This window comes from Chiloscyllium plagiosum, chromosome 27 (assembly GCF_004010195.1).
Source record: "Chiloscyllium plagiosum isolate BGI_BamShark_2017 chromosome 27, ASM401019v2, whole genome shotgun sequence".
Taxonomy (NCBI): domain Eukaryota; kingdom Metazoa; phylum Chordata; class Chondrichthyes; order Orectolobiformes; family Hemiscylliidae; genus Chiloscyllium; species Chiloscyllium plagiosum.
Window position 1 is genome coordinate 20,816,507 of NC_057736.1, and position 15,160 is coordinate 20,831,666.

A 15,160-nucleotide genomic window follows, 5' to 3' on the forward strand; every position below is an offset into this window, starting at 1 on the left:
TGTCTCAGTCAAATCCCTCGAACTCAGCACCGCCTTCCTAACCTGCGATCTTCTTCCTGACCTCTCCGCCCCCACCCCACTCCAGCCTCACCTTGACCTCCTTCCACCTATCGCATTTCCAACGCTCCTCCCCCAAGTCCCTCCTCCCTACCTTTTATCTTAACCTGCTGGACACTCTTTCCTCATTCCTGAAGAAGGGCTTATGCCCGAAATGTTGATTCTCCTGCTCCTTGGATGCTGCCTGACCTGCTGCGCTTTTCCAGCAACACATTTTCAGCTCTCATTGTCCACCCTATCTAATTATCTGATCGTCTTGTGTGCGTCTATTATGTCACCTCTTAATCATCTTCTCTCAAATGAAAACAGCCCCAAGTCCCTCAGCCTTTCCTTATAAGACCTTCCCTCCATACCAGGCAACATCCTAGTTTCTATCCTCTTTACCCTTTCCAGTGCTTCCATATCCTTCCTATATTGTGGCAATGAGAACTGTCTGCAAGTGCGGCCGCACCAGAGTCTTGTACAGCTGCAACATGACCTCATGACTCTGAACACTACCTACACTGTCAGGAAACTCTCCTGCACAGATTGGACAAAAACTGACCCATCTAAATAACTCGAATTATAATGTTTCCAGTCAATATTTGGAAAGTTAAAGTTCCCATAACAACTGCCCTGTTACTTTCACTCCTGTCCAGAATCATCTTTGCAATCCTTTCCTCTACATATCAGGAACTATTCGGAGGCGGTTAGAAAACTCCCAACAGGGTGACCTCTCCTTTCCTGTTTCTAACCTCAGTCCATATTACCTCAGTAGAAGACTCCTCAAACATCCTTTCTGCCATCGTAATACTGCCCTTGACTAACAATATCACGCCTCCTGGCTTCTCCCCTCTTTTACCACTTCCCTGATCTTACTGAAACATCTAAACCTTGGATCCTGCAACAACCATTTCTGCCCCTTCTCTGTCCATGTCTTTGAAATGACCACAGCATTGAAGTCCCAGGTACCAACCCATGCTGCAAGTTCACCCACCTTATTCCGGATGCTCCTGCCATTGAAGTAGACACACTTCAAACATCTTACTCTTGCAACCTTAAAATCATATTCACGACCTCATTACTCTCAATCTCCTGTACACTGGAGCTATAATTCATGCTCCCATCCCTTTACTGAATTAGTTTAAACCCTTCCAGAAAGCATTAGCAAATTTCTCCCCCAGGATATTGGTACTCCTCTGGTTCAGGTGTAGACCATCCCCATTTGAAGAGGTCCCACCTACCCCTGAATGAGCCCCAATTATCCAAGTATCTGAATCCCTCCTTCTTGCACCATCCCTGTAGTCTTGTGTTCAACTGCTCTCTCTCCCTATTTCTCACAGTTTTTGTCCAATCTGTGCAGGAGAGATTCCTGACAGTGTAGGTAATGTTCAGAGTCATGAGGTCATGTTGCAGCACATGCCATGGGTAACAAACTAGAGATAACAACTCTGTTTGTTCTCGCTCTAAGCTTCTACCCTGGACAGCATGGTGGCTCAGTGGTTAGCACTGCTGCCTCACAGCGCCAGGGTCCTGGGTTCGATTCCCGCACTGTCTGTGTGGAGTTTGCACATTCTCCCCATGTCTGCGTGGGTTTCCTCCCACAATCCAAAGATGTGCAGGTCAGGTGAATTGGCCATGCCTGTATCGTTGTACTCTCAATGTCTGATTATTGTAGCCTCACCTGTTTGATTCAGAGATAGAAAACCCTGAGAGTAGATATTGTTAACGATCCTTTGCTTCACAAATCCATCTTTATGATAATAAGAATCATGTAGACCTATATTCCAGTGTTACAAACTGATTAGGGTACACTAACCTTTGTCGTAAAGTAGACAAAATTTAAAATGCAGGTCTTTAATAAAACCAGAGATTCCAGGGTTTTAAGCAAAAGAAGGACATTTACTGTGAAAGAGTTAACAAAGCCTAATAGGCAATACTACCTATGACTCTTAATATCCAGAACTAAAATGAGGTAAATTTGACTAGTTTGCCTATTGATTCTCACACACCACAAAATGCACATTAACTAATAGGCAGTCTGATAAATTTCTTCATCACCCACATAGACGTCGGTAACTGTTGTTAATCACATAATCCTTTTAACTGTCATCCTCCTGAGAGATTTCAGTTTTACTTCTTCAAGGAAATAGTCTTTGATTTCCTACAGTAGCTGCCCAGAAACTGTTTGCCTTTACTCCAGTTCTTCTCCAGATATGTTATCTTCCTGCATTCAACTGGCTGGATATCTTCATCTAAACGCTGGGATTAACCGTGCTCTCTTACAGTTCCAAGTAGATAACTACTGCACACAACCAGTCTCTGACCCAACTCTCAGTTTTACTGAGAAGATGACTGCAGTTCAGTTTATCTGAGCTGACAGCTGCTCATAACAGATCCTTCTGAGCCCTAATTCCCAAATGCATTGGGCAGCCATTGCTCCAGTCCCCAACTTGTCAGCTACGAAGAGCTTAAAAAACTGCTCCATATCTTTTCCTGTAATCACCTGCACTGACCACTGACAGAATTTAAGCTGTCCAGAGCCATTTACCTGAATGAGTGCAGGTCCAACAACACTCGAGAAGCTTAACACTATTCAGGGCAAAACATCTTGCTTGATTGGCATGTATCCACAGACATTCATTCCATCACCAGTGCTCAGCAACAGTATGTACCATTTACAGAGAGTGCAGAAATTCAAAGAGGCTCCTTCTACAGCACCTTTCAAACCCACAATCACTTCCAATTCATCCATGAAGACGGTGGAGTATTATGCTTCAGCTTTTTTTCTCTTGTCTTTTTCTTTCTTTAATCTATGTATGCTTTTCTCTCTTCTCGTCCTGAATTCTTGGCCTCAGCGCGGACCTGGCATTTGGTAATGGATGAGTTTATACTTTGTCTAACCAGCATTTTCCCTCTGTTAAGACATTTTACAGAAGCTATACATCAGATTTATAATTGAATAACAGTATTTTAATTTGTTAAAGGATATCAGAAGCGTGATAGTAAAAGTTGTATCGTTTCTTAATAAAATGCTGGATGGAAAAATCTTGGAGTCAATTGTGGATCATTGCACCTTTGCATATATGAAAACAAACCCTGCAACAAACTACCGAGCTGCGTTGAAGCATTTCAATCATGACATTGGCCATTTCTTTAGAACAGGTGAGTTATGTTATTGATTACAGAAACGAACTAAGGCAATACAAATCAGTTTTAAGTTTGTTCTAAAGAGTGGTTCTGTTCCATTTCTTAAATAAAGTGTTTAAATTGAAATGGTGGATATATTTACAACATCGAAGCCTATTGCATCAAACTTTGATGATTAACCAGAAAATAGTACAATATTACTTTGGAATGCTCATGATGCAGGAATCATTGTACATTGGATCTTGATTTGTAATCTCTGGGGATAATTCCATAATCCAGTACTGCCCGCAGTGCAGTTGGTCCCAAGGAGATCATTGCTGGCATTCAGTCCAAGGATTTAAACGCATTCACTAGCTCATGCTTTTATAAGATGCATTTCCTGTTTGTGTTTCTGAACCAGGTTTGGAATTATCCTTGTTGGGAAATTGTATATGTGTGGATTACAAGAATTGGGATATGGATACATTTGTACATTACTGGGTTGCAAAGGATTTATCATGTGATTGCTTGGAACTGAAAGGTTAAAAGGTACTACAGTATATTTGTTCTTAGCAAAAAAAAAGTGACTTTGGAAAGCAGTGGCTAGCAAAGGTTCAACAGAAATGCAAGAGTGGAATTTTATTGCTTCAAGTGCTGAGCAAACCTGAAAAAACTTGATGGCTTAACGACAGCCTCTGGATTGACCTAATTGGTGTTATCTTCAATACACATTTGGGTAGAAGTCAACTGTTAATGGAGGAGTTTGTAAGGACAAGCAAGACCTTCTCTCAGTTGAGGGTCAGAAGTTGGATCTGAAAGCATCATGACTCTCCCAGTGAAATAGTTTCAAAAAGATCTGATAAAGTCTCCTTACTTTTTTCAGCTGAATTGACAGAAATTCAAAGAAATTATGAGAAATCTGAATGTGTCCCTTTATCTACAGGCTGTCTCCCTGATTTTTGCCTAAACCTTTTCCTTTCTCTGTATTAGCTCTGCAGAGTCACATTCATCTTTGTCCTGTCTGTCTATAACTTTTTTATTCACTCATGGGACATGGGCATTGCTGGGCCAGCATTTATTGCCTGTCCGTCATTGTCCTTGAGAAGGTGGTGGTGATTTGTCGTCTTGAACTACTGCTGTTCTTGTGCTATAGGTATACCTACAGTACTGTTGGGGAGGGAATTCCAGGATTTTGACCCAGTTACATGTATTTCCAAGTCAGGATGGCTAGTGATTTGGAGGGGTACTTGCAGATGTTGTTCCCATGTGTATGTTCCTCTGCTCCTTCCAGATGGAAGTGTTTGTCAGTTTGGAAGATGCACACTAAGAAGCCTTGGTAAGTTTCTGCAATGCATCTTGTTGCTCGTACACACTGCACAACGTTGGTGCCGGAGTGACTGAATGTTAATGAATTTCATGTCAATCAAGCGATCTGCTTTGTCTTGGATTAGTGTTTTTGGAGCAGCACTAATCTAGGCAAGTTTGGAGTAATTAATCACTCTCCTGACTCGTGCCTTGCACATGGTGGACAGTTGGGAGTTAAATTATTTGCTGCAATATTCCTAGCTCTGACCTGCTGTTTTAGCCACTGAATCCAGTTCAATTTCTGGTCAGTGGTAAGTCGCAGGATGTTGATCGGGTAGGATTCAATGATTGTGATCCCTTTGAATGTCAAGGGATGATGGTTGAATTCTCTCTTATTTGGACATGGTCATTGCCTGGTCTTTGTATGGTGTGAATATTACTTATCACTTTTCAGCCTAATCCTGGATATTGTCTAGCTTATTGCATTTGAACTTGGACTGCTTCAGCATCTGAAGTTGTGAATGGTGCAGAATATTGTGCAATTACTGGCAAATATCCACACTTCGGATCTTATGATGGAGAGAAGGTCATTGTCAATGCAGCTGAAGATGCTCTGAATGAACTCCGGTGTGTCTGTGTCTGCCATTCAGGGGAATACAGTTTAATTCACATAGTAGCTTAGGTAAATGAACTTTGCACTTGCTTGAAGAATTTCAGCAGTTCAAGAAGTCATCCACCACCACTTTTTGAAGATAACTAGGGATGGGCCTAGCATGTCCCATGAATCAAGAAAAACAGTTTGTGTGTAATAACTGGTTTTTTTAAAGTTATTGAAAAGCCTAGTGAAAGACACTTTTGTTCTAAATAACAGTAATAAAGAGGAAACGAACTGATCATTTTGATCTTAGATATTTACATTTTTATTGTGTTTCATGGAGCAGTGCTTGACATCCAGTGCACTCCTTCTGTCAGAGTGGCTTCAAAGTTTAGGGTTTGGTGTGGGATCTTCTGGAGACAAGTGAAATTGAATTTGGAATAACATCAATTGGTAAAGAATAAAGGGACAAATGCCAGGTTTCTCATCTTTCAAAAAAACCATCTGTGGCACCTAATTTTATTTTAAAGTTGGAGGAGACATCCCTTACAAGTTTTAATTAAGTTAATTAAAGGCTAATATGTTTGTGAGGGACTTAAAGGTGGACATTTCTATTTCTTTTTTCTTCTAATGGACTACTTTCTGACATCTGACTGCTGCTGCAAAAACAAGCCCGTGAAAGGACAAGTGTTTCTTAATGTAGAGAATCTGTTTTTTTTTCAATAATCAGGATCATCTTGCCTCAAAACTCAGTATTGTGATGTATTAATAATCACGATTCAGTTATGTTAATAATTAGAATCTGAAATAACTCCACAGAGGTCGAGGGTGCACAATTCTTTAAAAGCTAAGAATGCAGCAATAATTAAGAGCATAAAGGTACACCAGATGGTGAGTCACTTGAGTTGGTAAGCATTCAGTTATCATTAAAGTGGCTTGATGTGGAAATGGGAATCAAAACATCAAGGAGAATTAGAACTTAAATCACATCAACAAAACGAAAAGGATCTTGAGATAGGGTAAAAGAGGGCTTCTATGAGGCTGGAAGTGGAACTTTAACAGACATGATGGAATAAAAAGAGAAAATTGAAATGAACACAAAATTAGAAGGCTTCAGTTTTAAACAAAAAAGACCTCAGATGCAGAGAAAGATTCTGATGAGGAAGATTTAGGCATAATATAAAGTCTAGTATGGAAAGGTTGAAATTTGTACAGGTTGTACTGATGTGGAAGAAATCGTCATATTGTTCGAAAAGTGGTTGAACGAACATTGGACACTGCTGGGGTAGAGCATATGATGTCTGCTGTCACAACAGATTTTGATAGATTATGATGCAGTAGTTAAGGCTATTTTGGATCTGTGTTGTTCCTGAAACAGTCAGGCAAAAAGTTTGAGAGTTAAGGAAACAGTCTGGAGAGAGGAATGTATTGAATTTGAATGGGTGACAGGGTAATTTTTATTTAGATATTGTATGAAGCTCTGAGTTATTATTCTCTTAGGTGAATTTAACAATTCACTAACTTGAATAATTAGGATTCATGTTAAAGACCAGAAGGTTGCAACAGCTAGAAAAACAGCAGAGATGGATGACGAGGATTATGAGTTGATCTATGAAAGTAAATTCTCTTTTTTTGTCAGTCCCATAAACCTAAGAAGGATAGTAGGTGGGAGAGAGAAAAGAAGCTAAAAGAAAGGAAATATGAAAGTGTCTCAGGAATTTTTCATTAACTGAAAAGGAGGATATTAAGGGTAAAAGTAAGAATCAAAGGCCAGAGTGTACACCATTCATTCTGAATACTGTAATTTGCATGGGAAGTCTTCAGGATTTACTTGGATATTTGTAAGAGTGAGTTCAAGAAAGGAGCTTAGATGGAAATCACCACAGCTTTAACTACGACTGTGAGACTAAAACATTACTCAGAGATTAATAAGGTAAATGAGAAGTAGGAAGGATTTCTCGTCCAAAGGAAAGTAACCCTTTTTCTCAAATGATATGTTAACCCGTAACTATATTAAGAGATATAGGAAATAGCAAAATCTCTTTCTTTTGAGAAAGATATATTTCCTCCAAATGTGCATTGACATCCAAATGTAATAAATGAACAGGTGGAGAATATATGCCCCTTCGTTTGTACAAAAAGCACTTAGATTATGACGTAATATTCAGAATAATGACAGAATTTTTACTAAATTACCCATGGATGAGATTGACTTGCTGCGAGGAAATGATTTAATTGGAGCATAGATGGTAACTTTGCCTTGAATTGCAGAGTCCAAGTGAGAATCAAGAAGTGGAACAATTACAGGAATTTTTCCACTGTCTGTCGTGGCCAGAGTAATCACAACCTGAGTTCATCAGAGGTCAAAGTTATACCAGAAACAGATGTTGGAATAACTGAGAGGTTGAAAGATTGATGAATTTTGAAAAATTAACAATAAATGTTTTGTAAGCCATCTTTGGATCTGCTTGTTAAGCCTCACTAGAGTTAAGTAAGTTAGCACAATCAGCTCATGTTGAAACTGAGGTTGAAGGATTTCCAGAGTGTTATTATGCTAAAACCAGACTTGAGAGCAAGTGGTGAATCCTCTCAGATATGCTGATAGAGAGTGGACAGTTATTAATCAGATAGTGGTACCATCCAAATGTCCTAAAGAAATATTGCATATAAAATACTCATGGCGGGACAAGTAGGAATATGGAAAACCCGAGCATTGATCAATATTTTTCCTAGCCAGGTATTTATAAGGACGAAATGCAGTTCTGTAAACTTGTCATAAACTTGAAAGATCTTGTCAAAGTACTAATGGAATTTACGGTAATGTGTAGAGATACACCTGGATGTTCATCTTTAGCCGAACATAATGTGGATTGTAGGGGAAATTGGCACCAATAAAACAACATCCTTGTTAAACCTGGTAAACAAGCTCAAGTGAAATAGAGATTTAGTACTTGTTAGAAAATCACTTAATTGAACTTGTCCATTGCAGTTGGAGTTTACCAGGAGTGTGAGTTCCTCAACATGAAGCATTAATTAGATTCTGCATAGATTACAGAAAAGTAAATGCAGTAACAAAAACAGATTTGTATCAGATTTCTCAGTTAAAAATTTGTATGGATAGGGGTGGCAGTGCCTCATTTGTTTCTGAGATTGAAGGGATACTAGAAATGACTATCAAGAGTTAGCAATATCAGCTTTTGTTGCACGAAATCAGTGTGTCAGTGTCGAATCATGTTGCTTGGGTTTAACAGCTCTCTTGTTACATTTCAAAAAACTAATGAACCAAATGGTCTTCAGTGTAGCTAATTATGTAGTTTCCTTAGATGATGTATTAATATGCAAATAAACTTGCAAAGAACATGTAGCACAATTGGAAACCTTATTTAGTTACAGTTAGCTGACTTGGAAATAAACTTTGTTAAATGTGAATTTATGAAAACAAGATGAACTTTCCTCGGAGGCACAGTGGAGCAAGGTCAAATGTTGCCAAGAATAGTGAAAGTAAAGGACAGAACTCCCTGTTCCTAAAACTAAGTGGGAAAGTCATGAGATTTTGGGGTATGTAACTTTTTATCAGAAATTTGTGCCAAACTTCAGCACAATACAGGCAAAGTAATAATGTCAAATAGCTGTTGAGAAGCTGAAGATAATCCAAATGAATGAAGCCAACTGGATTCCCTGACTTCACTAGCTCTGTTAGTGACAATTGATCCAGTGACTTTGGAGTGATATGGACATATTTCAAGATGATGACTTGCGAATATAGAAGTCAGTAGAGTACTTTTTATCAGTATCAATAGAAGTGCTCTACAGTAGGAATGGAAATTCTGGGATTATTGCTGGCTCTGAAACATTTCAAAGTTAACGTCCATCATAACCACAAAGAAACACATTGATGCTGACCATAATCTTGTTGCCTTTGTAAAGAAATTTAAAGTTCAAAATACTGGATTATTTTGTCAGAACTTGTTAATTCAACATTTGTAATAAAAATGTTCATATTGTAGTTGATAATGTAGGTAGTTGATAAGGAGGAGGTAATGTAGTTGATGCACTATCATAATTGTAATGAAACTGAAATAGTTCAGAGATTGAAATGGTAAGAAAATGTATGCATTTTGTATCAAGAATGAATGTAAATTTATGTAATTTTTGTTCTGTTGTATATGTGTAACATCACATTGTAATATATAACATTTCTGAAAATATAATTTCCTCTTCCAAGTATAGAGAAGTGTTAGCAAAGCATATATTTACAGATTATGAAAATTATAATATGGACATGTTTGAAACAAAATCTTAATGGAGACTATTTTCTGTGTGTCATTTATTTTAAAAAAGTAACTTTGTGTCCAGGGAAGTTTTAGAGAGAACTATGGAGTTGTAATCCTTTAGTTGTTGAGTAAAAACCCAGTGGATTTATGCTGTCATCAAGGGTTGTTTTTGTTGTAAACTCTTATTGATGTTTATATGTATTGTAATTTATATTTAATGTTTAAATCTGGCATTTTTCTAGGGATTGTTGGAGACTGGAAGAATCACTTTCTTGTGGCTCAGAATGAGTGGTTTGATTCCATCTACCAGGAGAGGATGGCGGGGTTGCCTCTGAAGTTTGACTATGACCTCAAATAAGCAGTAATTGGAAGATTTTAGAAATGTCCAGCTAGCTCAACCTTGTAAGAAAGAAATGAGGGACAAGAATATGGGGAATTATGGACAGCTCAAAATCACGTACAGCATGGAAAAAGACCCTTCGGTCCAACTTGTCCATGCTGACAGATATTCTAAATTAATCTAGTCTTATTTACCAATTTTTAACCCATATCCGTCTAAACCCTTCCTATTCATATACTCATCCAGATGCCGTAAGAAAATTACTGGAATCTATTATTCTGAATGTAGGAACAAGCACTCGGATAATCATAGTTTATTGGTTGGAGTTCACATTGATTCATGAAATAGAAATCTAGCTTGGCAATTCAATTTGAAGTTTTTTCAGGTTTAATTAGAAACATCGATGAGGGGAAACCAGCGGATGGAGTGTAAGTGGATTTTCAAAACACTCTATAAGGTGCCAAACCCTCAATATGGTTGGTGGTAGCATGTTAACGTGGATTGAGAATTCGTTAAGAAACAGAAAACACAGGATAAATGGGTTTTTTTGAAGCTCAGGAGCTGTAGCAAGCATGGTATTGCGAGTGTCACTGTTGGCATCTCTGCTTACAATCAGTGAGAATAACATATATGCTGTCCGTTATAATATATCTCGATATCCCAAGAAACCTTAGATAATTGGGAAACTAAGGTGTGAGGGAGACGTGAGGCTGCGATGTGAATAAGAGCATTAATAAGCAAGATCAGAACTAGCAGAATGTGGGAATCATCCACTTTGGTAGGAAAAAAGAGAAATCATTTTCTCCATTTTAAAGACTGGAAATTTGGTGGTTTTCAGCGAGGCCTGCATGTCTGTACACAAACCATAAAAAATTGACATGCTAGTACAGCAATTGTAATTTGATGTTGAGCAACATAGCATAATATAATCAAGCACAGTCATTGTGACTTCATGAAGGGAAAATCATGCCTGACTAATTTAATATAATTCTTGGAAGGGGTAACAAGCAGAATTGAGAAAAGGAAAGCCAGTAGATGTAATATTTTTGGATTTTGAAAAGCGTTGAAATGGTACCGGATATGTTAGGCTACTTAAGAGAGTCCATGTTGTTGGGGTTACTATATTAGCATGGATAGAGGTTTAGCTAACTAATAGAAGACAAGAGTAGGTATAGGAGAGCTATTTTCAGCTTGTAACACGTGGAAAACCACAGTAATCATTGCTGGGGCCCTCCAGTAACCAAAACCATATTTGTGCTAGGTATGTCTCCAATGCGTGGAGAATCTACCCTGGTTATTGCATTTAACCTTTTCTGTAGTTAGTACAGAGTAGAATTTCCACTTGTTGAATTGCTTATGCTTATAGTTTTGACTTCTGGCTTCAGTAACTGTTTGAGTACCAGGGGAGACTAGGATACTAGGCTGAATTGGTAGCCTACCTCTGACCTTTCACCTCTGTTTCAAGTTGCTGCCTGGAAAGAAGCCAACAAGAAGGAAAACTGCTAGGCTCAGCTGAACAAGGAAACTATTAGAAGGCACTGACCTCATGGCAGTTGTAACTTGTGTGAACTGATTTTAATACCTTTTGGATTTACTAAACTGTCCTCTCCTGCCACCCTAATTTCCAGGGTGCTTGTGTATGTGAATGAAGTAGCAAACCAATTATCCTCACTCGGTCTCTTTGGAACTAATAGGGAAGCTGCTATCTTTGCCCTACTCCATCCTTCCCAAGGTATAGGTTGACCCCATTTACAGGTAAATTATGGATAATTCCCACAGTTAAAGACCCAGGCATTAGTGATTTTTTGGTTCATTGCAAGCTAAGTGAATATTGATTTTGGAGTAGTGGACAGGAAAGCTGTCCTCTACCCAGAGTACAGACTCAAGAGGCTGTGTTAATGCTTGCTGTCTACCTGATCAGAAGATGCCTCCTAGGTCTGTGCCCTTTCCAGGGTTTACTGCACTGGGCAGCAGTGCTGAAAGAAGGTCACTGACCACCTCCATGATGCCAGGATATGTACATAATCTGCTCTGCTATCTTACACTCACTCTGTCTCTGCTACTGCAATCACCTTACACCAAGGCTTCTGTCCTGACATCACTGTGTTGCATGCAATATCTTTCCTTATCCCCTTCATCTTCCCACAGCATTAACTCTTCATCTGCTCCATGCTGCCTCCTCACTCCCATGAAGCACCTTACCTGCATTCACAGCTGTGCCATTCACATGTGTCTGATCCATTGGTTCCCTTTTTGTCTTCAGGTGCGATAGTGGCGGATGTAAGAGAGGTGGGACGTTACATTGTTGATAAAAGAGACCATTGGTGCTGTAAATATGGTGGATATCTTTGAAGACTCTTAAAATGAGGCCATCAGGATAGAGTTTAGAAATAAAAAAAGGGATGTTTACTTTGCTGGGATGATACTGCAGGCTTCCCAACAGACAGTGCAAGATAAAAGAGTAGATACCTTGGCAAATCACAGCAAAGCATGTGAGGAAAAAGATGATAGGAGGGGATTTCAACTTTGCGACTGTTAACTCAGATCGCCTTAGTGTGAAACGATTAGACGGGATGGAATTTTTAAAGTGCATGTAGACAGTTCGACTAGAGATGGGGCAGTGCTAGACCTAACCCTAGGGAATGAATCCGGTGAAGTGGTGAAGTGTCAGTGGGCCAACATTTAGGGGATAGTGACCAAAACTCAGAAAGTTTCAAAGTCTTTATGAAAAGAGATAAGGATAGTTCAGAATTTAAGCATCTAAATTGAAGGAAGGCCAATTTCAATATTCCTAGACAGGATCTGGCAAATGTAGACTGGGAAAAGCTATTAGCAGGTATGTCTATGTGAAAAGTGGGAGTCTTAGAAATTGTATAATAAGAGTTCACGGCCAGTGTGTTCCTCAAAGATTAAAGGACAAGGGCAGCAAGTCCAGGGAACCTTGAATATCAAGGGATATTGAGAGTTTGATAAAGAAAAAGAAGGAAACATGTATTAGGTACAGAGCAATAAAAACAGGGGATGCCCTTCAGGAGTAGTGCAGGATGTGAGGTGCTTAAAAAATAAATTAGGAGGGCAAAGGGTCCATGAGCCCATCTTTGTCAGGTAGGATTAAGGAAAACTTTTTATAAGTATATTAAGTGCAAGAGTATTACCAGGGAAAGAGTTGGGATGATTAGAGACCAAAGGGGCAATCTATGCATGGAGACAGAAGATGTGGGTGAGTTGAATATTTCTCATCTGTATTCATAAAGACGAAAGACATAGCTAGAGATTTCAGCTGGGATGGTGAGTTTTTGACCATGTTAAGATTAATAAGGAGTGGGCATATTGGATGCATAGTTCCCCAGGACCCAGTGAGATGTATCTCAGGATGCCAAAGGAGGAAAGGGAGGAGATTGCTGAGGCCCTCATGGAGATATTTAATACTTCACCTTTGGCCAGCAAAGTGCCAGATGGTTTGAGGTTAGCCAATGTGGTTCCTTTGTTCAAGAAGGACAGCAGGGCTAAGCTAGATAATTTCAGACCAGTTACTCTGATGTAAGTGGTGTGGCAATGATTGAGAAAAATTCTGAGGGTCAGGCTTAATCAACACTTCAAAAGGCAGGTCCTTATCAGGGATAGTAGCACAAATTTGTTGAAGGAAGATCCTGTTTGATTAGTTTGTTTTAATGTTGAAAAGATGACAAAGTATATTGATAAATGTGCAGTTGATGTCATTTACATGGATTTAAGTAAGGCCTTTGACAAGGCCCCACATGGAAGACTGACTCAAAAGGTAAGATCCCATGGGATCCAAGGCAAGTTGATAAACTGGATCCAAAGCTGGCATGCAAATAAGAGGCAAATGGTGGTGGCAGATTGTAGCTTTTGTGATTGGAAGCCTGTGACTGGTGGTGACACAGGTTTTGGTGCTGGGACTCTTTCTATCTGTTACATATATTAATGACTTGGATGTGAATGTAGAAGATAGAATTAATAAATTTGCAGGTGACACGAAAATTGGTGGAGTTGTTGATACTGAGGGGAATGGTTTGATATTGATCAGCTGGTAAATTGGGCAGAGCAATGACAGATATAATTTAAAAGTGTGAAGTGATGCGTTTTGGGAGGTCCAGTAAGGAAACGATTTACCCAGTCAGTGATAGCTCGCTAGGGAGTACAGAGAAACAAAGGGACCTTGAAGTACGCGTCTATGGATTTCTGAAGTTATTAGCAAAGATAGCTAGGATATTGAAGTGTGGTGATGCTGCTCTTTTAACAAGGTTATGCTGTCTTTGGCTTTTTTTAGAGAGGCCGTAAAAGCAGTGATTCCAAAAAGTCTAGATTTGAAGGGTTTTAGGGACAGCTTGATTATAACTAACAGATACTGCTTCAGAGAAAAGGCTTGCAAGTTTTAAAAAAAATGCTTGTACAATGAAAGGGGAGTGGCTGTTTCTCCCAGCTCAACTTTTCTCTGGTTTGGTTTGGTTTTTAGCCATCTGGCTGTTCACTGAAAGCATGCAGTCAGTTGTGAAGCTACTGGATCCAAGAGAAGCAGGTCCATGCTGACCTTTCCTCTCTCTGACCTCTCTCCTGTCAGATCCTGTGTTTGATTTTTGCTTTTGTGCCAAGAGGTGTTTATGGGGATTGTTGCAAGCATTTGGAATAGCATCATTAAGTTAGGATAATCTGTTGGGTTTTTTAGATAGGTTAAGTTATTGGGTATGCTGTTCTCTTTTGTTTTTATTTTATTCGGTAATCTTGTAAATAAATTCTGTTTTGTTTAAAACTAAGTGGTTTAACCTCTCCGGGAATATACACTTTATACCTGCTTAAAACAAGTAGCAAATTCAAAGTTTGTACGAAGATTTGTAGTTCGGGTGCTCGTTGCTGTGGTTCTGTTCGCCGAGCTGGAAGTTTTTGTTGCAAACGTTTCGTCCCTTGGCTAGGTGACATCATCAGTGCTTGGGAGCCTCCTGCGAAGCGCTTCTTTGATGTTTCCTCCGGTGTTTATAGTGGTCTGTCCCTGCCGCTTCCGGTTGTCAGTTTCAGCTGGGTTATAACACACACCTGGGTTAAAAACCTCTCCCACAGACAGCTCACAGACACGGAAAGAACAATACTGGCCAAGGGGCTCAACTACAACCACAGGGACGCCAAGACAGCAGACTTCCTAGCAGCAGTAGAATGCACACTCAGGAACAATGGACTGACAGATGAGACACAACAAACAGTGAGGCAAACTGTCGTACCTGTGATAATAAGGAAAAGACAAACACATAACCTCAACACCAAGGAGAGGGAAGCACTGAAATCACTAAGAAACGATAAGCACATAATCATACTACCAGCAGATAAAGACAGAATGACGGTCATCCTAGATAAATCTGATTACATCCAAAAAGCACAACTACTTGCAGATACCAACAACACCTACCAAAAGAGGGAGTTTGACCCCACCCCACAGCTCACCAATAGGATAAACAACACACTGAGGAA

At 39.4% G+C, this 15,160-nt stretch overlaps 1 protein-coding gene across 3 annotated transcripts in view; it reads left to right on the forward strand.

The window, feature by feature from the left end:
• LOC122563629 (amine sulfotransferase-like) overlaps positions 1–13,700 on the forward strand; it is a 45,668-nt gene extending 31,968 nt beyond the window's left edge. For all 3 annotated transcript variants that reach the window (XM_043717612.1, XM_043717611.1, XM_043717613.1), the window contains exons 6-7: positions 3,024–3,201; positions 9,582–13,700. In XM_043717612.1, the coding sequence (XP_043573547.1) occupies positions 3,024–3,201; positions 9,582–9,697 (294 nt within the window). In that variant the 3' untranslated portion in view covers positions 9,698–13,700. The remainder of the gene's footprint in view (positions 1–3,023; positions 3,202–9,581) is intronic.
• Positions 13,701–15,160: the final 1,460 nt, after the last annotated feature.